Below are 23,947 nucleotides of genomic sequence, written 5' to 3'. Positions count from 1 at the left end.
GATTCTTAAAACTATAGAATGTAAAGTTTAAATGGGCCTTTCATGTTATATCATTAAATTTAGTAATACTATTTCTCGGGCATTAGGTTTTAACTCTTATAAGAATATACATATTTTTTTCTGTTAATGTACAAATATTTTTCCGATGTGTTTTGGATGTTCCTTCTCTAATAAAAAGAGATACCATTTTGTTTTCGGTTGTACAAGAAAGAAGATCAAGCATTTTTCTTTTTTAAATTTAATAAGCCACATTAAAGAAGGAACGTTGCAATGCTACACACTACATTAAAGACGTCTCTAGAGTAACTGAATGACGGTTCATATAGAAATCGCAGGTATGCGTCTCATACAACAACGCCCCCTATAGTTCGTTGCGATCGCGAATAGTAAAGATTTTACATAGAATCTAATAGTAATTTCAACCGGAAAATAAATACACTCTTTATCATGTTAACCCTCAAAGTGTTTTTTTAGCTTTTTGATACCCGACCACAATTGAGAGTCTCATAACGAAATGAAATGACATAAAAACTTGCTGCCGTACGTTTCTACACAGTTTTTAAAATGTCATGAAAAAAAAGGAAGGCAAGTAAAATTGAGGAGGGGCAAAATACATACCGTTTGAAGTTCTCCGACGTAATCCTCACTGTAAGCTATAAGAGACTCGATGCGATGGCGTAGTTGAAGGTCAAAAAGGTGATGTAACAAATAACACATCTGGAGTTTAACACCTTCAGCGATATTCATTGCAAGCAATCCACGAACTTGATTCTCATTCTCTGTGCGAAACAAGAAACAAAATAATCAATATTTCTCATAAAAACTGATTATGTAAAGAAAAAAATGTGATATACCTCATTTTCCCGTATGTTCGTTTTTTTTTCTAATAATGTTAATAATAATAATAACGCTGGTTGAAATTAACCTCGTCTATTGTTTTCAAATTCAAACTGTTAAAAGTTACAGTCTCTGGCAAAATTAATAGACCGCACTCTAAGATTTTACGTAAAATCTTCATTATAAGGGGATACTGTAGTGTACAGCTTTATTGTTTATACGAGAGTGAAACCGGTTTTCACTTGTTCACGTTCGTCTATCAATGGGTTAAATGAGATGATACATAATATATAGAGCCCGGATTTTGATGACCTAAAAAATCTCAATTAATGCCCTTAAAAAGTGCAAAAAATGCCCTTAAAAGTACAGAAAATGCCCTTAAAACGCGAAAATTGCGCTAAAAATGCCTTATGACTTGACTTAAATAAAAGTAAAAATATTGAACTAAAACAATGTTTTATTTTTTAAAATTATTATGAGTTGTTTCAAAAAATATAAAGCAATGCAATACTTGCTCTACGTTCATTAAAGTTTGACAAATATGTTTTATATCCTAAAATAACAAAAAAAAGGAAAATATATTGACTCCAAAACATTTTCATTTTGTATAGAAACTTTAATGGATATAACAACTTCCATCTCATAATATTACTAAATATCAGAATTACATTGGATTATTAAATGTTTTTTGATAATTTGAAATGTAAACGAGCGTCTTTTGTCTGAAAGTAACTTTTTATACCAGAAGAAGCTTCTTTCAACGTCTACTGATGTTATTGGTGCGTACTTGAAAAGGTCGGTCACACTTAATGACAATTCTTCTTCAATTTGAAAAGATGTTGCTTCACCTTTTAATATCCTAGAGATTTTCTTCATTGTTTGAAAGCCAGTGTAATAATAAAAAATTATAAAAAATAATAAAAATTGAAAAAATTTAACAAAAAATTTAAAAAAATGCTTTAAAATGCAAAATACGCCCCAAAATTTTAAAGAAAATGCCCTATAAATCTCAAAAATGCTCTAAAGGACAAAAAACGTCCAAGAATGCAAAAAATGCAAAAAAATGCAAATGTCATCAAAATCCGGGCCTTAATAATATATAATATAAATTCGACGATTGAATAAATTAAAACGATATATTAGACAAATATAGAATATTTATTATACCAGGTATTATATTGTAATAATTAGACTAAATTATAAGACGCACTGTAGTGTTTTAATAGTGACATGTTTTGCAAGAGTTTATAGTCAATGCTTTAATATTCGAACGTAAATGCTTTTATTCAGGCGATTTTTTTATAAACTTCCTATTTGCATTTATTTTTAACGTATTACAATGTTAGTCCATTGATACACGAACAAGTGCAAAAACAATAATGCTGTAGAGCAGGGGTGTCAAACTCAAAAGCCAACTTGGGCCAAATAAACAATGCTTAACTTTAGGTGGGCCGCAAAAAAAAAAATCAATGTTTATAGAAACAAATATTTTTATTTTGAATAGCACATTGTAATAAACATATATAAAGTTAAATTATTGTTTGATACTTGACATCTCTTCTCTGCTACTATCTTTCCTATTTCGGGAGAAATTTTATTGGCCGAGACTACTTTCAAAATTGACCCAACGTGAGCGTTATTAATACGGTTTCGGACAGGAGATTTATTTCCATTCATAACAGAAAATAATTGCTTGCACTGATAAGTACTTCCAAACATGGAAATAATTTCATATGCGAATTTTCGAGTATTTTCAAACCTTGCCGGTAAATATTTGTAAAATTCAGGCATAACCACTTCAATGAATTTTGCCTTCAAATTTGAGTCGCACTGAATCTCAATCACTTCCATTTGCATATAACTGGGTACTGAGTCTATAATTATTGAGAAAATCGACGAAAACAAACAAAATTTGTTTTCCGAGGAATTAAAATCTTTAAACCTTGTTTCAAATTCTGTTCTAAGATTTGAAATTTTTTCTGCGTATTTCTGATAAGATGCAGTATCCCTGGAATGGCAGGTGCCGCAAGTCAATTACAGTTTTACATTTTCGCGCGTACAATTTAAAATGATCCGTATAGTTTATAAATAAAGTATATTATAATTTCATATGCTAGTTTCCTTTCTAATTCACATTTCTATTTTATTTTTACTTTGCGTCGGATATATTGACTGGGCCACAAAAATGTTCATCTCGGGCCGCATGCAGCCAGCGGGCCGCGAGTTTGACACCCCTGCTGTAGAGTATCACCTGATAATTAAGATTTTACATAGAATGTTATAGCGCGTCTCATAAGTTTGCCAGGGACTGTATAATAATACCAAACAGGGTGTAGTCAAGTGCCGGAAAGGTCATATATATAAAGTAAAAATAAACACACCTGGATTGAATTCTTCGTCAAAGTTCTCGGGGTCAATCAGTCGAAGTAAAGCCATGAGTTCTTCATCTTGAAGAAGACCAATCAACAGAAGTTTGTCAGCAAGTTTAATAATTGGCCTGTTACAGAAATAAGCAAATGTTCAACACATCATAAGGAATTTATCTTATATGCGTGAGAGAGGACATCTTTTTCAAATTTGACAAAAACCTCGTTAAATATAATTTTTCACTCGTAAGGTTTTTTTTAACGGAAATTGGGAAGTTTTACTGCATCCTGGTTTGTATCTGGACTAAAAAAAAAGTTACTTCAATAGTTGGATAAAAGTTTTTCCTTAAAAAAAATTTTTTTTTTTTTTAAGGTTTTCGTCCACTCTGGCACCATTACACGGAGGCTAGTGATAATCAAATTTGTTTCAAACATTTTTACAAAAGAAAGAACTTTTCACTTGAAAAGAGCATCAATTTTAATTCCAACTTAAACAATATAATTTTTTTTCCAATATAGTTACCAATCAGAATATTAAATGTGATCGTAATAATTACAATTATGAAGAATTTTTACTGCGAATTGATAACCATTCTGTCGATTCCATTGATAAAATTATAAACAATTTATGACATTGATATATTTTGTTATTTATTTCTGATCATAGCATTAGCTCTGGTCTATTTTTTAAGATCAAAACTGATTAGGGGTACCCTTAGAGTACGTATATTTTATTAGTCTACCCCCCTTTTTCATAAAAATTAAAATAATTATGTTTTAAATAAAATTAAATATTTATTTAATATAATTTACTAATTTAAATTATTTAAACAATAACACCCAACTTTATGTACGTACTTTGTATAATACCTCCCCCCTTCCCCATCATACAAAACCGTACAAAATAGCAAATCCCCTCCCCCCTCCTTCAGGATGTACGTACTTTTTGAACGGCCCCTTATGACAAGCTATTCATACATTTCCTGCACCACAGTACACACTCTTCATTTATATAATGAATTCACATTCAACTGTGCAGGAACCTATTGAAGCTGATTCTGAGACAATTAAAAGTAATAATTGGATGGCTGCTCAATTCGAAGATGAATGGTTTACATGTAAGTGAACTGATTTTTAACTTAAAGTAAAACTTAGAGTTCAGAGGTGATTTTTGATTTGCCCACATAAGAAAAATTTGTTTTGATGGTATATTCCTGAGAAGGAGCAAGAACTTACATTAAACCATCAAGGAAATGTATAGTTGGATTGTGGTTCTATGAGAATCAAACTTCTCTTGATTTTTAACCATCATAGAATTAAAGAAACATTTTCCATCATGGAATGAATAAGGTCCGACTAAGCCTCATTGGGGTCCGGGGCAAAAACTTCTTTTGGGGCCCCTCTGCTTCACTATTTCAGTCATGAGGAACCAAACTTCATGGAGGTATTAAATTTTTTCACCTCATTATACACATAACAAAAAAATTGACAAGAACCTGAAATTGCTATAAAGTTCCTCCTCACCGTTTTATCCATTTCATTGTTTTTCTAACAATTTTGTGTCCCTCGTGTGAAGGCAGTTTCCGAAATGCAGTTTTCTGATTGTTAACTTTGTCAACTAGCTACCAAAAATTTATACTCTTGCTGACATCAGGGAGATATTCATCTAAATTTTCGCTATGACGGTAGCTCAATTGAGCCCATATTTTTATAAACATATCGTATTTTTCGATATGTAAAAATACAGGCTTTTAATGGGTCAAATGTATGCATCGTAATTTAGCTGAATTGGATTTCCGAATTATAGATTTTTTGCATTCATACTATAGATTAATGAAGAAGCTAACATAAAACTGACGGATTTTACACTGCACTGATATTTTGCTTAAAAGAAATTTCAATGAAGAAAGAAACGTAAAGTAAACTTTCTATTCGATTTGGAGATCCCCTCTTATGTGTGGGCTCTGCCTTAGTTAGGCTCTGAGAATGATGGAAGTTAGTTGGCATATCAAAAACCATGAACGCATGATATCAAATGCTGGATGACGGGGACCATCAAATGTTGGATCCTCATGAACCGCTCTGAAACCAATATAAACCATCAAAATATTTTGATTGAACCATCAAATATATTGACTTGGGAAAGCTCAAAAAAGTATTGGTGATTTTGTATTAATAATGAATATAGTAGATGGTTTTACACAAAGAGATTTTCGTTGCTTCCACCAATGGGATCCCTGTTGGGTCTATTTCCCTTGCAGACGGCGTCATCCAATGCTTCCATAATAAACTGCTTCAGATTTTCCATCGGGAAATACGGAGTGCTTAAATCCTTCAGCGAAGTTATCTTTTCCCTGCAACAAAAATTACGTTTAATTATACCAGTTATACCAATTAGAGAAAGAGTCTACAACCAATTATAATTATTTATTTTTAATTATTATTACAGTAGAATTTTGATTAACAGAGGTTTCTGTTAAACGAGCCGATAACAATGACAATGCAAACCTTCATCCATTAAGTTGGCATGTCTTAAATACTAGTGAATGGATGTTTAAAGTTACTCCTCAACAAAGTCTGTTTCTTCATTGTTTTTCTGAATAAGCTCGTAAAAAGACCACACTTTTCAGTTCACTGTCCGGCTCTACAGCCCCCCCAAAAACATTCAACTTCCGAGAAATATTACACCCTGACAATGCTTTGTTTACAGGGGTCGTGAGGCCCAATTGAACACAAGGTGCAATAAGTTATCGGACTTTACTTTTGTAACAAATGTTCTTTTGCGAGCTGTCGTGGCTCAGGGAATAGAGAGTTCGCCTTCCTATAAGGTGAACTGGGTTCGAATTCCAGCAATGATGGATCGATACGAAAATGCCCGCTCCCGGCTAGCACTGACCACAGTGCTGACGTAAAAATACCCTCAGCGGCAGATGGATTACGCGATAGTGTCCCCTTACCGTCAAGGTAACCGTGTGTGGTTTTCGTGATTTTCTTCTCCGTGTAACTGCGGATTTGTTCTATCAATTTCTTTTTAACTGTGTTCAAAATAGTTATTAACACATTGAATGCCACGCTTATTTTACATGACTTGCCCGTCTCGCCAAAAGGATTTTTGTGTGTTCTGCACTGCATTAAATTCTTCAAACCATTTAAGGATAACGATAATATAAAATAATTAAAATTATTAAGAATTTACACGAATTTTGTGTTTCTAATAATCTTGGCTTCGCCTGTCACCGATGAATCCCGTGGCGCTACTAACAAACTCAGTGCTCGTCACCGGTGACCCCCCCCCATGGCATTCAACGAGTGAAACTCATAAATAAGAGGGAAGATAGCGAAATCACTTTTTTTTTGTTTTGCTCGAATTTGAATCCCCTTAATCGAATGATAATCATGCAAATATTTATTTTGCGTGTATTAGAGATCAAAATAGTCTAATTAAATTTGCAAATTAAAATAAAAGAGCATACATTTTGCGAACCCCTTGAACATAACAAAATAAAATTTTACCGTAATAGTTGGTAGCTTTGCCAAACGTAAAAGTAGGAAGAAAAACTTACGCGATAGGACTCATGGTCATTTCGGGTCTGATGGAAGAGTATTGCATGGTCGATAGACTGTGAGCAGAGGCTGGCTCCTGATACATCGATCGGAGGTCTGGTCCCAATGGAAGGATGAACTCATTCTGTGTCAAACTCCTAACCAACAGACAGTCAACATAGTTAAACAAAATGAATAAATAATTTTATCTAATATTACGGTCATCCAGTGAGTCCATGGCCAAATTATTGGACGCACTTTAAGATTCTATGTAAAATCTTAATTATCATCATATATTATACAGCTCTTGTTTTTAAGCGGTTTGCACTAAAGATGTTTTGAATAAAAACCCCATTACAAGCATGTTTAAACATAAAGTATGGCATATAAACTCGTGCAAAACATGTCATTATTAAAACACTACAGTGTTTAATCATTTGGTCTAATTATTACAATATAATTCCTGATATAATAAATAATCTATATTTATATAATACACTATCTGGCCATTAATGACCGGACACCCCTCATTTCGGATACATGAGGTGCTAGTATCAAGTCAGTAGGGCGTAGGGCCTGCCACGCGCCCGTATCACAGCTTTAGTCCTTCTAGGAAGGCTATCCACTAGGTGTTGGTNCATTAATGACCGGACACCCCTCATTTCGGATACATGAGGTGCTAGTATCAAGTCAGTAGGGCGTAGGGCTGCCACGCCCCCGTATCACAGCTTTAGTCCTTCTAGGAAGGCTATCCACTAGGTGTTGGTACACGGCGGCAAGTATTGCCCGCCATTCCTCCTGTAATATGGCGAAGAGTTGTGTGGTGGTTTTGGGGCGGTGTGGTCTGGCGCTCAACCAGCACTCCAACTCATCCCAGAGATGCTAAATGGATTGATGTCCGAACTTTGGGATGGCCAGTCAAGCTCTAGCACCCCCATTTTATCAAACCAGTCCGTGATGGCATGTGCTTTATGAATGGCAGCGTTATCGTGTTGAAACACAAACGGGCCATTACCGAACTGTTGCCACAGGGTGGGAAGTGCTGAATTGTCCAGGATGTCTCTACACCCTTCTGCGTTCAGGGTTCCACGCACTAACACCAAGGGTCCAAGACCAAACCATGAGAAACAGGACCACACCATAATTCCTCCACCGCCGAACTTCACAGTGTCCGGTCATTAATGGCTAGATAGTGTATATCGTCTACTTTATCCAGTCGTCGAATTTAAATTATATATCGTCTAATTTAAGCAATTGTTACGCGAATATAAGCAAAAGCAAACCGTTCTCGTATAAACAATAAAGCTGTATCTGATAGTTAAGATTTATTGATATAGAATCTTAGAGTGGGGTCTAAGGCCAGAGACTATAGTGGATGGAACTTGCCTTGCATATGCGTGGAATTCTAAATGCAGAGCAATGAGTAGATCTGTGAATCCAGTTCTGAGTGGTCCAGACATGTATTCAGATTGTATGGCGTACATGAGTTGCTTCTCATCCACATGGGTGCAGATGGTGTGGGCAGCTCGATGATTCCCTTGGAAACATAGAGCACCGTACAGAGCCAGTGTATGAGCATGGAAACTGAAAAAGTCTAGAGTTATTTAATTTCCAAACAAAGATGTCGGCATATAATTATTTATATGAAAGAAGAGTAACATTCTTTTGCCTAGAAAATGGAGGGAAAAAAACAGTAAAAGAAAAAGATATTTTTCAGCTTGTAATAAACTTTGAGTGACTATTTAAATGCTTTAAAATTTTAATTCGAATAAATTCTTGTTCTCCAAAAAATCATCAATTCGATGAGCATTTCCTACAAGGACTTATTTAACCTTTATGATATCTAATAATTAATGATATCATATCATAATGATATCATATCATAATGATATCTTATCATTAAAGTTTTGAACACTCCAAACTTCCTGTAAGCGATCCGGTGTTTATGTTTCTGAGAAAAAATTATAGTTTGTCTAAGCTAAGAACTCCTCCCGCCACAAAGTCTGAGGCCGTCTGGTGCTATGGAAACAAGAATGGCTCATTTAGGGAGGGTAGCTTCATTCTAGGACTAACACAATAGACCGAAGATTCCCTTTCTCTCGTCGACCCGAACCGAAACCACTCCAAAACAGTGACCCCGCACCCCTATTAGAAATAGTCGTCACAAGTCCAGACGAATGTCTGGGGGAGTTCTTATTTTAGACAAACTATACGTTTGCCCTTTGAGCATCCGAAACAGCTGTCTGCATTTATAAATATTTTTCGTGCTCTTAAACGTTGTTTACCTTAGTTTGTATTTTAGCACAAAGGACGCCCACTTGTGTATTTATACGTTAGAATCATATTTTTTTTCTGAAGGATTCTTTATTTTGTGAATAAGGGATAATAAGGTCTTATTTTAATGAACAAAACTCATAAGATTCACCGCATTTAAAGAATTTCGATGTAAAATATTTGACGAAGGATCCGTTTTAGCATATTTTTAGCAAGAAGTTTCGTAAGCGATAAACAATTTTGCAAAGTTCCCGATTAATAAAGAGAAGTGCAAATGATAACCTTAGAAGCTTTTCTCGTTCAATTAGTTCCAATACATCGATGCACCTGTCTTCTTCTGGAATGTGAACAGCAAGCATGGAGACGGGATCTTCACAAAGCATACTCCAACCACGGATATCAGACAATTTGAGAGCATGTGGTTTCAAGTTTACATTCGGGGCACGTGCCCACTGATACGGCTGCAAGCACTGAACCTGTACAAGCAAGACAATCATATAGTTACAAAGTTATCTTAAATGAAAATAAACGTACAGTGCACAAAATAAAAAAGACCCTGAATAACTTTTTATCTAGTGATAAGATTTTTGACTCAGTCTTAACCAACCCTTACCAATTTTTCTTTGGAAAAAAAAAATGGAAAAAATCAACATATTTTTTATTTCATTGATAAATACTAGGAACTAAAATAAAACATACTACACAAGTTCTAAGTCGATATTTTTAATTTTTTTATGTGCAAAAAAATAATTAATTCATCATCAGTTTACTAGAAGACACATTAGTCTATGTATATGTCAGAAGTCAAACATTAGTCTATGTATATGTTCACATTTTCATCTGATAAATCATCTGCTTTACTTTCACTTTCGTTCGAGAAAGTCATTTTTTCCCTTTTTACAATGTTTAATCTGTTACAATGATTTTCAACAATGGAATTTAATATTTTCGATAATGCTCCCGAGCTGGAAGCACCACCGGGAAGTGTTGAGTGCAGAGTTCTGGGGGCTTTAAAGCATTGAACAAAGAACATTTAATAACAAAGAACATTTAATAACAAAAACAAGGAATGTTGTTTATGGTACAATGCCATAAAGGAAACTGAATATAATTAATCATTTTACGTTGCTGCACCATCTGTTGGATTTTAGAAATTATTATTATTAACGTTGTGAAATATGTACCTCATATTTAATCCACGCTATCAACTTCGTGTATTCTATAATACACGAAAAAGCTGTTACATAAACGTTATTTTGCGTTAGTTCAAAGTTTCAGGGGAGTTACAATTAGGTTTCATTCATGGTTAATTTCATATTATATTAAATTTATGGCTGATAATATTTAAAAGCAATATTTACGTGAAGTATTACAGCAAAAGATTTTATGTTTGTTAATAAAACTTATTATTGGTTCAAAAACTCATTAGTATTGCATTAGTGGTAAACGTGATGCAAAAACTTTACATCCTTGGAGAAGTCTGTTTCCCATCTTTAGAAATAATGCTTTTTCATATATTAAGAAAAACAATACTTTACAATTATGATAGTTTTTAGATAGGTCGGTACTTGAGCAATTGGCTATTGGTACAATGAGCTATTTGCGACTGTCTGGGAAACATCCCTGAGGATGGTCCGAAGACATGTCATCGCAATTCCGATCCTCTTCAGAAGGGATAGCTCCCCTTCTTGCACGCGAAGTCGAGCACTTTACGGTGGAACATTTTAACGAAGACTGATACCGTGCATCCTCAGTCCCTACGAAGGCTGATCAAAGTGACCAACCGCTTACTGACCGCAGCCAGTGATGCTTAACTTCGGTCAATTACCATTAGTTTTACCATCACTATCACCCCAAATTTTAATCTCCACTAATTTATTTGTCGTAATCATCTTTCCCCATTATACCTCTTTATTAATTATCTTCTTATAAATCTGATTAACGATCTCTTAATTACTTCACAATCATTCTCCAAATTATAATTGTATCTTTAACATTTTATTAACAAATTTTTATTCGTTCTTTGTAAGTTTACCTCAGTGGTGCCATCTACTGACGAACATTGTTATTATTCCCACATACTCTTTCTCCTACATAGTGTTTTTATTACTTTTACACTTCTACCTGCTTGTTATTATGATAATATTTATTTGCTTATTTTTTATTTATCTTGATTTATACTTATCACAGCCCCAGTCTGTTTCACCTTCTGTTGTTATTATATCTAATTTTTTCACTACTTATTTTACCTCATCAGATTGTAAACAATTTCTTTCACACAGCTATAAGCAAACACCAATTTAACCAATGTTTGTTATTTTTATTTTTACCAATTATTATCCATTATACTATATTACTTTACTATTTTTATTATTTTTATTTGGATTCTTTTCATTTTTATTACTGTAAATTTTATTGCTATGTTACTTGGATGTCATCCCTACATTGATTTTTGTATGCATTATCCCCTACTATTTTTTATTAATCTTACTTGGATCATTTTGTTAATCATATCAAATCCTGTTATACTGCATCTCTTGCTATCATTAGTACATTAATGCTATATATTCTTGTTACCACAACCTTTTGTATTACCCTTAATTTTGTAACCTTCCTTTTCGATTTTCAATAAACTAGGATTTAAAAAAATGATTTTGGGTTGAAGCGATTGAAGGTACACTGGACGTCATATAAGATATTTATACCAGCTCCCCCCAAAATTCTATTTTTCTTTATTATTTCTTTTCGATCAACACTCCCCCTTATCGATCGGTGGTGCGTGTCTTGTTGCTCCTAAGTAACACCTCCCTCTCGCCCTACTGGGAACAGTGTCTTTACGATGAGTCCACTGCGGGACACTAATTTTTGGAATTTTCAATGTTAAAAATGTTAAAAGTGGTCACTATTAAAAATGCTACTGCCGGTGACAGTAAAATTATTCCCCAATTTTATCCTATGTATTATGACTAAAGTCCGGATTTTGATGACATTTGCATTTTTGGAAATTTTTTGTCCTTTAGACCATTTTTTTAGATTTATAGAGCATTTTTCTTTACATGTTTTGGCGTATTTTGCATTTTAAAGCATTTTTTTAATTTTTTGTTAATTTTTTCCAATTTTTATTATTTTTTTTATCATTTTTTATTATTACACTGTCTTCCAAACAATGAAGAAAATCTCTAGGATAATTAACAGGTGTAGCAACATCTTTTCAAATTGAAGAAGAATTGTCAGTAAGTGAGACCGTCTTTTTCAAGTACGCACCTATAACATCAGTAGACGTTGAAAGAAGCTTCTGCAGGAATGAAAATTTACTTTCACACAAGAGACGCTCGTTTACATTTCAAATTATCAAAAAACATTTAATAATCCAATGTAATTCTGATATTTAGTAATATTATGAGATGGAAGTTGTTATATTCATTAAAGTTTCTATACAAAATGAAAATGTTTTGGAGTCAATATATTTTCCTTTTTTTGTTATTTCAGGATATAAAACATATTTTTCAAACTTTAATGAACGTAGAACAAGTATTGCATTGCTTTATATTTTTTGAAATGACTCACAGTAATTTTAAAGAGTAAAATATTGTTTTAGTTCAATATTTTTACTTTATTTAAATCATGTCATAAGGCATTTTTAGCGCAATTTTCGCATTTTAAAGGGCATTTTTTGCACTTTTTAAGGGCATTTTTTGCACTTTTTAAAGCAATTAATTGAGGTTTTTTAGGTCATCAAAATCCGGGCTCTAATTATGACACTATATTCTAATTCGCTAAAAAAAATAGGTGTTAAAGTGATTTAAATAATTGGAAAAAAAACTTACTTTAAGTCGAGGTGGACATTGAGGGGTGAGGTGTCTTTCGGTACTGCGTAAAACAGCTGAGGACAATGGAAGAGTTGTTGCTGTTCGACCCAGCTCAAATTGAAGAACCTCTTTACTCGTAGCTTCAAAGAACACAGATGGGAAAAGCTTAGTGCCAGGCTCCACCTGCAACATTCATGTGTTAGTAATGAACTTAAATAACCCAATCTATAGTATATAAAATACTTTTACACGCACGTGGTAATAAAATCAATCAAATTTCTTTTCAATCATTGGTCATAACCAAAAAAGAAACGCAGATCAACACTCCTTCATTATTCCTTATCTTAACTTAAATTTTGTTTTAAGTTAAAGAATTTCGTACAAGGAAAAGTTTGAACTATTTGTTTACATTTCAGTCCGAAAAAAGTGTACAAAGCTAGCCATAAGTAAAGTATCCAATGGACAAGTGAAAAGAGCTCGAAATGGTTGAGCAATCCGAAGAGAACGCGAAAGGGTTGGTGATCACTAGTAAGCATTTAAATGGATTGGAAGGAACTTATAACTAAACATAAAGTAATGACTTTAATTTACTAAAAAAGTAGGCATTAAATTTTTTAAGAATCATAAGTAACTTTTTTTTCTACTTGTGTCTATTTTCCATTGACCTCATAAATGACAGAATTGCTACTCTCTTATCGTTGGACAACTGTGGCTAAGTCATGGAGGTGGAGTAGCGTCATACAACCACAAACCCGTTTATAAGGTGGGTTACATTTACACAGAAGAAAGGGCATATAGTTTGTCTAAAATAATAACTCCACCAGACATTCGCCTGGACTTGTGGCGGTGACTATGGTAACGAGGTACGATTATTTCAAGTAGGAGTGCGGGGTCACTGTTTTGGAGTGGATTCGGCTCGAGTCGGCGAGAGAAAGGGAATCTTTTCGGTCTATTGTATTAGTCCTAGAGTGGAGCTACCCATTCTTGTAATGAGCCATTCTTGTTTCCATAGCACCAGACGGTCCCAGACTTTATAGCGGGAAGTTCTTAGCTTAGACAAACTATAGAACACAGAGAGAAATATTTACATCCATGCCTACGGTGGGATTCGAACCCACAACCACTGGTCCAGTAGTCCACTAGACCGGTGATCGGCATCTTAAAGTATTGAATTTGCTGGCAATGAATTTGAATAAGCTATCTAAGAACCTTAAAAGTGTATCTCGTCGGTTGTCCTTCGGCTGTGAATGTAATGAGACCCATCGAAGTGTCGACGTGGCATCCAACAACCATCCCTTGATTTGAGCTGCGAGAATTAGCATCCCCCTGACTCACATCCGAGTACAGTTGTCCTGCACACACCATGTAGCAATCCTGCCGATCCATCCTGCCAAACAGAATCTTAGATTAGTTTATACCTTTTCGTCATCACTGTAAATCCCTTCATTGAATTTTATTTTTTTTCTATGCAGAGCTTAATACTTCGAGTCTCTTTTGTGAGAAACACGTTTCTCTATTAATACATTTTTTTTTGGGGGGGGAAGGAATACTATCATAAACTTCAGCTAAAACAATTACTTTTAAGTAAGATAAACTGTGCATCTTACAGTCACTGGCCGAATTAGTAGACGCAGTAAAAGATTCTATGTAAAACCTTAAATATCAAGTGATACTCTATACAGCTGTATTGTTTATACGAGAGTGGAAACGGTTTGCATTTGTTTATATTCGTGTAACAATTGCTTAAATTAGGCGATAGATAATATAAAGTAGACAATCTATTATATAAATATAGAATATTTATTATATCAGGTATAATATTGCAATAATTAGATCCAATTATTAGACGTACTGTAGTGTTTTAATAATGACATGTTTTGCACGATTTCATAGGCAATACTTTTATAGTCAAACATACACTATCTGGCCATTAATGACCGGACACCCCTCATTTCGGATACATGAGGTGCTAGTATCAAGTCAGTAGGGCGTAGGGCTGCCACGCGCCGGTATCACAGCTTTAGTCCTTCTAGGAAGGCTATCCACTAGGTGTTGGTACACGGCGGCAGGTATTGCCCGCAATTCCTCCTGTAACATGGCGAAGAGTTGAGTGGTGGTTTTGGGGCGTTGTGGTCTGGCGCTCAACCAGCGCTCCAACTCATCCCAGAGATGCTCAATTGGATTGATGTCCGGACTTTGGGATGGCCAGTCAAGCTCTTGCATCCCCATTTCATCAAACCAGTCCGTGATAGCATGTGCTTTATGAATGGCAGCGTTATCGTGTTGAAACACAAACCGGCCATTACCGAACTGTTGCCACAGGGTGGGAAGTGCTGAATTGTCCAGGATGTCTCTACACCCTTCTGCGTTCAGGGTTCGACACACTAACACCAAGGGTCCAAGACCAAACCATGAGAAACAGGACCACACCATAATTACTCCACCGCCGAACTTCACAGTGTCCGGTCATTAATGGCTAGATAGTGTACATGTAATGGGGTTTTTATTCCGAAGATTTATTATAGACTTCCTATTTGCACTTATTTTTTGACGTATTGCATGACAATGTTAACCCACTGATACATGGACGTAAGCAAGTACAAACCTCATAAAAACAATAAAGTTGTACAGTATCACCTGATAATTAATTTTTGACGTAGAATCTTAAGAATGCGTCTCATAATTTGGCCAGAGACTGTATATTGATTGATTAGACACTGATTTTGAATTCTTGCTTTATATACCTAAAAGCAGATTAAAGTTGGACATTCGTCCATGTAAACTCATTTTTAATAAGTTTTTCAAGTAGCCTGTATAAAAGGTTTTCAGTAGCCTAAATAAATCGAATTATAAACGTAACCCAAAATAGTATTTTATTGAGATGTTTTAAAAATATACAGATTTGCAAAAAGCATTATAACTATATATATATACAGTCGGACCCCGATTTAACGAATTCATCGGGACCGGAAATTTTATTCCTTAATTCGGGTTAAAAAAAAATTTTTTTTTGTACATATGTATTATTAAAAATTACTAGTTATAAACGACTATCTAAGATAAGAAAGGAATTTCCTGTTTGACTCATAGTCCACGTGACAAACCCCCGGAAAATGACCTCGCAAGTGTAATATGTCTTATTGACTCTGCTCACCTATCCACGACGAATTTTGTTTTTCCCTGTTGCGGGCGTTTCTTTTGTTTGAGACGAATATGCACTTTTTCTACTTTATTCTTCCCAGGAAAGACTTTTTTCCCTTTAAAATCTGCCAATTGCAAAAAAATGCAATATTTTTCTGATCAAAATTAATGAAAAATATTTTTTCCGGATGCTGAAATAATTCGTTAATTCGAGGTTAATTATTCGTTAATTAGGGGTTTTTGACTCTTTTTGCTGGAGTTGAAAAAAAATTCGTTAAATCGCGAAATTCGTTAAATAGGGGTTCGTTAAATCGGGATCCGACTGTATTTATATCTTGTTAAAATTTTCAATTATTAATAAATTACTTTTTATTCATTCACTCAAATTCAATTACATTTTTTTAAACTTGTAGTGAATGGCACTTTATGTTTAATACAGTTTTTTCAATTATTATATTAGTTCATTAATTAAATTTAACGAATTAATTTTTCAATTCCTACTATTCGTTCACACTCGTTATAATTTGTATTATTACAAATTAAATAAAAATTTTCTTTGTTGAAATAGTAGGAATTTACTTCAATTTTTTTTTATATATTACTTGTTTCTATTTTAATTTTATTATTAAAACTGTTTTCTTTTAGAAATAAATTAAATAAATGACTTAAATATAAACTATTACCATAGTATAAATATTAATTAAAAATAAAATGCTTAATATAATATTAAGTACATTAAAATATTAGAGATTTCATATATTTAGAATTGAATTTTCATCGACTCTATTCTCTAATTCAACTTAAATTACATGGTTTTTTGCAGTTTACTTAGTAATATAAATGCTTTGACATTGTTAGATTATACATAAATTATAACCATTAAGTCCCCAACCTTTTTAGGACTTGCTATCATTTTCACATGACTAAACAGGAGGTGCTTGTGAATTGTGGCACAAAGTGAAAAACCCTGAAATTTTTATGTGAGAAAAATCAATATCAATTTCTATACCAATCATTATTCTTAGTGAACACAATTTTTTGAACTAGCATTCATAATTAAATTGCCTACTAATGAAGGATATCGCACTTTAATAATAACTAATTCAAGAAAACTTACTTCTTACAAGAATCGCGATATTGGATCTTAAAATCACGTGAATATGAATCGCAATATTAGTTTTTAAAATCGCTGATTATGAATCCCGATATTGGATTTTAAAATCACATGAATATGAATCTCGATATTGGATTTTGAAAAAGCAAAAATAAAAATCGCGATATTGAAGTTTTAAATCGCTTAAATACCAATCATGATGCATAATTTTAAGATCAAGTGAATATAAATCCCTATGAGTAATTTTTAAATCAAGTACAAATAAGAAAATCTATGTTTTATATTACAACAGAGTGAATACGAATCACGACATAGGATTTTAAACTTATGTGAATACAAATCTCGACATTGGCNATAATTTATAGGATATATACTTTCTTTATAATGCCATTACATATTTCTATTAATATAAAAAGTTTCAGAGCTTTTTATTCACTTTACTTTTTTGGGATTTTATGAACTGAAAAATGACAGTTTTCGTGAGAATGACCCATATATACATATATAGAAAAAAATATTTTTAACACAAGACTGAAAGGGTCAGGGTATCAGGGAATGCGTATAATATGAAATTGATATTACTAACCAAAAGGTATACATGACTATATGTATTCAATCCCATTGGAAATGGAGTTCATTTTTCATTCTGCAGATTATGATATATATTCAACGTACACCGTAAGTGTTGTGCCATAAGCGTACAATACACCGTACGTGTCAATAAAAACCTTTGGTTTATTCAATAAAAAAATAATTTTATTGGTTTTTGTTTTACATTATGGTTGTGTAATGGAATTCACTCCATTAAAAATTAGATACATTTTCGCTATTTTAAAATTATAATTTTTATTTATTCTAACTATAAAATTTGGTTAAAAAAAAGTTAAATAATCAATAGTAGTTGAATAATATTTTTTTAATATTAATAATAATAAGCTGCATTCTTTATTGCTGAATGCATCAAAATCTATAAGCTACCCAATTTTTCTGCTCACATATTCCCCAGTAGAGCAAAACATTTTGAATCCTATGCCACATCCTTGTAAATGTTTGTTCTTATTTTGTGTTCGAAAGTTAAATTGCATGCGCAATTACTTGAAATCTTACGAACTGAATCTATCGTAAATTTGTGAAATCTCCCGAATATTATACTAAAACAAGTGGAAGGAATTTTATTTTTTATGTCTGGTACCAATAAGAGTTTTATTTTTTCATTTTTATAAAGCAATGTAAACCTGACGATTGTAGACATTTCTGCCTCTCACGAGCACGTAATACACTCTGCAATCTAGATGCGTATATTTTAAAATCAAAATAGTATTTCAAAATATCAGAGGTGTTTATTTTTCAGTGCTATTGTAACACTAAATGTCCAAGAAAGCATGGAACCTTACGGCAGTGTTTCCCAAACTTTTGTGTACCCTTTCTAAATTTTTCGTAACGCTGTGGACCACTCATAAAAAAATGAATGTATTTTTTACTATAAAAAATTACACAAAAATTAAAAATCACAACTGGCTGTTGACACCACTCATTATTAACTGTTAACTTTGCAAAAAATAGCCAATCGAAAAATATGTAATTATGAATTTTCATGGCTAGCTTCGTTTTTAAATAAAAGTTTTCGAAATTTTCGTTTGCTGCAAGATATTTTGCGCAAGAACGCGTACCCCCTGCTAAACTGTTCCCGTACCCCTGGGGGTACGCGTACCACACTTTGGGAAACACGTATCACAAACCTTTTTAGGTTTACATTGAAAGGTTTTTGATGAGTTAAAATAAACCTTATTTTGCTATCTGGGTTGTTACTTACACTTCCTGCATCTCTTCGAACCCTTGGAAGATGACTTTACGAATTTTGTTATTTTCGAAAATTGTATCAGACTGCTTATAAGTGGTTGTCACCCAACCGCAGAACACGTTGTTCGGTTCTTGTCCGGGAAATATTCGAATAGCATAAAAGTACTCGTCGATAAGGTCCAAAGAAGAGGAATCCAAGTAATCACTGCCATCGTCAGGAGGAGTGACCTCTGTCGGAATCCTCGAAAGCTTTCTGGCCGCTGTCGGGACACGATCCGGCACCGTTGGGGGAACTAGTTGGGCAGTGGACACTCGTATCGACCTTTGGGCAGCGAGTCCTGCCGGCTGCTCCAAAGGCGGTCGAACAGTTTCGGTATCCGAGAAAGCCTCTTGGGTAGGTTCCTTCTTTTTGAAGAAACGGAACGGGGAACGACCTCTCCTCTTTGGCCTGTCAGGTTCCATTCCGGCCGCATCGCTCTCCGTGCCACTCTCCAGTTCTTTTTTGTGGATGTTCTCTGTTGATGCTGACCTCAGCTTGGAGGGATCGGTTGGACCGAGGGGAACAGCGAGATTCATTGCCAAGTCCATGGAGTGACGCTTTCCTGTTCTTCCTCTATCTCCTGCAGCATCTTCTGCATAACCTCTTTCCAAATCTGTTTGAAAGAAAGGCTTCAATATTCAATCACAGATGAATATACACACTTGATATTACAATTTTAGAAACGAATGGAAATTCAGAAGTATAAAATACATAATAACAAATTGCGGTTACGCCAACCTGCTAATTCTAATATAATTTCTTAATGTGACCTTTTTGATGGGAGGGGGCAAGTTTTTTGAGAGTTTGTATTAGAGTGACTCTTGTAGAATTGTCTTCTGTGTGGCGAGCGTACGAAGCATCGCTGAAGCATCGCTATAATAATGTCGGAATTCTGCTAAGAAACAATCCTCCTTGGAATGTTCAGACATGGTAATGGATTTATGGATCCATGGTAATGGATTATGGTAATGGATCCACTTGTTCCACGCTTATGCAAAGGGTTCTTTTCTCTGGATTCCACTAAGCCACGTATCGTGAAGTCATATTTTCACAACAACTATAACTGAAGGAAATAGACCTGGAGGATCATCAAATTTAGATACCAAAATTAAACATTTTGTTGCTGGTCCTTTAGACACTTGACAAATTTTTCTCCGTATACTAGTTTAAAACACATTATTGCTCGCATCCCAAATAACACCTACGACTTGCGTTAAGGCTTCACAGGAAACCTTTCTCTTTTTTCCAACTATCTTGCAACATATTAAAATGCGTAGTTCATTTGGCTAGCTGTACTCTAATTTGTGGCAAAAGTTGTTGCATTTCGTGATAAAGGCTTCTGTATGTTCCCATAACAAAATATCCATATAGGTGTTATTTTACAATGAAAAATTTAATAACGGCCTTTACGATGAAAGAATCTAAATTCGTAAACAAATCCTCATCATTGATAGTCAAGGCAGAAAGGCTATTTATGATAACTTTTTTGGATAATATTACGAGTTTAAAAATAGTTAGTTCTGTATTATCCGTATCTTTCACGCTGTACAATAGTCGCCGTTTTATTCTTTGTCAGAACACAACTTTGGATTTTTTTTTATCTGTTATTTTCTTACTGTTTGAAATATCAAGCGACTACAAATATATTCAACGTTTTCAATTGTATAATCGCCTTTTAAGTTATTACTTTCAGCAGGAATATATATATATATATACAGGGTGTCCCAAAAGATCGTTTACAAACTTAACATGCTGGTCTGTCATATCATGATGAACATGATTNAATTTATAAATATTAATTCTTTAATTATTAATTCATAAATATAATTAAGATTTTTAAATATTTTAATGTAATGTTGTATGGACAGCAAAATAATTGCTTGTCCTGATGTTCATCTTAAAAGCATAAATCCTTACCTTTGACGTCTGAAAGACTAAATCCACTTTCAAGCATATGATGCTCTAAATTTGCTGAAAAGTAATTTAAAAAAGAGTGTTTACTTAAAAAAAAAATTCTTTAAAATAAAAACTGATTAACATTTTACTCATAAATATAACATTCTACACTAAATGCAAGAAAAATAGGTAGAAAACCGATGGATACCGAACAAATTTTGACTTCTGTAGCTCTAAATAAAACTTATACCACATGAGTCCTTTGATTAAGGGTTTATATCAGGCATCCATAAATGTATACTAAGTAAGTCCTTTGATACCATACAATTAATTCATAAATACCTGGATGTCGAATAGACCTGTCTCCAAACTGTCCTCTCTGACGGCGGCGAATCTCTTCCCAGTTTCGTGCTTTACCTAATTCACTGAAAAAAAGAATGCAATGAATACCCATTTATGAAAGAGTGAGGAAACTTTCCTAACCTCAGTGACTTATCTTCGTAACGGTCATCTGGAGGAGTATTTGTTTTAATAAATTACAGGAGTGGGCTTAATCTATATTGTTTCCGACTGAAGTTAATGATGGAGAAAAAAAAATTTTCAATTAAATTCGAAACTCATCAAAATATTTTTACAAAATTATTTCAACTATGCCGAATGTTGAAGACAATGCATTCTTAAGAGAGGGATAAGTTAGCAACAACTTCTATTTCATAAATAGTGGTCCGCCTCCCTCGCCATCATTAATTCACCATGTATGAGTATTATTTTACTATTTTTTTCTCTTTGAACATTTGCAAAAAATACTTAAAATCAACCTTATCTTTATGATTTAATTTGCGTAAATAGTGAGGTAAATTTTTTCCACGCTATTTTCTCCCCCAAATATTTGCGAGACCTTAATGTTTTGCTGGACGAAAAAAAAAATTTTAATGCTAAAACGTTGCAATTTTAGTGGAGAATTCGCATTTATTCTGATTGAACTAACGACGCAACAGTCTTTGCAGAAATGTGCAACTCATCGAATGCAATACATTGAACACGCATTGCATTTCTGATCCGATCATCTTACAAAGCAATACATTGTTCTCCCGGTCAAATGACCGATTGTGGTAGAAATAGGTATACACGACGCGTATTATTCGAAACAAACAAATACAAAATAAGAATAATAATAGAATATTAACTGTATATAATTGTTAGAAAAAGTCATGAAGTCAAATGTGCAAAAACGATAAGATAATAAGCGCATTTTCGATGCAAACATTCTTAAACGGTCATTTGACCGGAAATGGTATGTTTAGCGTTAAATGTAATTTTCAACTCGTGAAGTATTTTTTTTTTAAACGGAAATTGGGAAGTTAAATACCATGACTTACTCAATATACTCATCGTTGCATGTGACTGGAAGACTAAGCCTCACAAATTCATAATTCACTTTGTCAACTGTCTCATACAGTCTGTGAGAGATCTTGAGGGCTGGAGGAGCCCCAGTGCCTGCCGGGATTCGACCCACTTCAATAGGTGATTCGGACAATTCGTCGACGTTGACGAACGTGGCCTCGTCTTTGTTGTACCAGAAAGTCATATTTCGATTCATATTCACGCAGAAAGGTTCGAATCCGGACTGCAGACCACAAACGGTGAAATATTTAAGATGGTTCACATCCTGGCCAAAAACAAGCTTAGCTTTTTGTCCAATTCCGAGTGTAAAAGCGGGAACAAAACCTGAAATAAAAATGTGTCCAATCACTCACTCGTGGATGGGAATTAAGTTTAGAGAAAATATGTTACACTTTTGTGAGCTTCTACTAAAATAATTGAAACAAATTCCTAATTTGATACCTTTTTTATTTAAATAACATCATTTCATTTTCACCTCATCTCATAATTTATGTATACAACATTTGGGCTAAAATATCATCTAACTTTGTAATGTCTAATTCAATTCACACTCTCTCCCTAAATATCTTGTTCAAGTGTTCAATCGTTGATAAAAAATACTTTCTTATTCATCCACTCAATTTCAAATACATTTTTTGTAAAACTTATACTGGACGACACTTGATGTTAATACAGTTCTTTCAAATATTAAGTTCAGTCATTAAAGAGGGATGAGCGAAAAACGAAATGGAATTTTCTGATTCGTTAAACGTTAAGGCCTGGTTTCTTAGGACAGGACGCCGACAGCTGGAAATCAGCGCTAACCTCTGATTGGTCCATATGTGAGTTTGATAGTCATCGAACGCTCATCTTGAACTACAATTGCCGTCCAACTCAACTGCAGTTGGATTACAACGTGACGTTAACCACAGAAGCAAAGGCGGACAACATCCTGGGGTAGACTATATTTGAGGGTGCCCCTTAATTCCCGCCAAGTTATGATCGCTGTTGATCGCCAAGCTGGGCGATGTTGAAACCCAATCTTGATTCTGATTGGTTTAGATTTTAGCGTTATTTTTGAATGTTTAACGTTATATGTGATTTCAGAAGTCCGCTAGTTCTAAGTTGGATACCGGCTGGTAAGATTACTTTTGCTTCTGGTCAATAAGATCGAAGGTATGTGGGCAGTCATAAAATGGGACTTCAGAAAAAAATGTCACCGCCAGTTCAGTACCACGGACGCCATTTTCGATTCGTATTTCGCCGAATTTATGTGGCGATGGAGGTACACAGATTCTATTCATGATAAATTTAGACAGTATCTAACTGCTATTACAGAATTCTGTGCACCTAAATCTGAGGATATTCATACCTAATGACGAAGTGAGTTTTTTTCTTTTCCTTTTCTTTCTGTGCTTACTCCATTAATTTTTGCTTCGATTCAAAATTCCTTTTATTGTGTTCATTAATTTTCCTTACATTGGGTTCATTACAATTTTATAAAATTTTGGCCACCATTCATGTTACCACAGTGTTCCGCGCAAACAGGAATGGCGTCAAACATAAGTCGCCAATTTCGCCAAGGGGCACCCTCAAATATATTTTGACCACATCCTGTTGCACATTGAAATCAGCCAAGATTTTGATTTTGACATTAAACATAGCTTCTTCATTAAACATAGCACTCTTCATTTAGCTCAGCTATAATGTGTTTTTTCTTGGACAAAGTCATTATTTGTTCTCT

The 23,947-nt window shown here is 34.0% G+C and overlaps 1 protein-coding gene across 1 annotated transcript in view; it reads right to left on the bottom strand.

The window, feature by feature from the left end:
- The window catches only part of LOC107450496 (Ryanodine receptor), a gene marked incomplete in the record, with an annotated part of 265,214 nt that overhangs the window by 151,334 nt on the left and 89,933 nt on the right, over window positions 1–23,947 (bottom strand). The window contains 12 exon segments of the mRNA XM_071180425.1: window positions 619–779; window positions 3,219–3,334; window positions 5,405–5,557; window positions 6,767–6,904; window positions 8,133–8,330; window positions 9,303–9,496; window positions 12,848–13,012; window positions 14,039–14,216; window positions 18,898–19,537; window positions 20,842–20,895; window positions 21,163–21,245; window positions 22,200–22,548. Of these exon segments, the coding sequence (XP_071036526.1) occupies window positions 619–779; window positions 3,219–3,334; window positions 5,405–5,557; window positions 6,767–6,904; window positions 8,133–8,330; window positions 9,303–9,496; window positions 12,848–13,012; window positions 14,039–14,216; window positions 18,898–19,537; window positions 20,842–20,895; window positions 21,163–21,245; window positions 22,200–22,548 (2,429 nt within the window).

The sequence above is a fragment of the Parasteatoda tepidariorum genome, chromosome 4, assembly GCF_043381705.1.
Source record: "Parasteatoda tepidariorum isolate YZ-2023 chromosome 4, CAS_Ptep_4.0, whole genome shotgun sequence".
NCBI lineage: Eukaryota > Metazoa > Arthropoda > Arachnida > Araneae > Theridiidae > Parasteatoda > Parasteatoda tepidariorum.
Note: the sequence above shows the minus strand (reverse complement) of the source record. Positions and strands in the feature narration are given on the sequence as shown.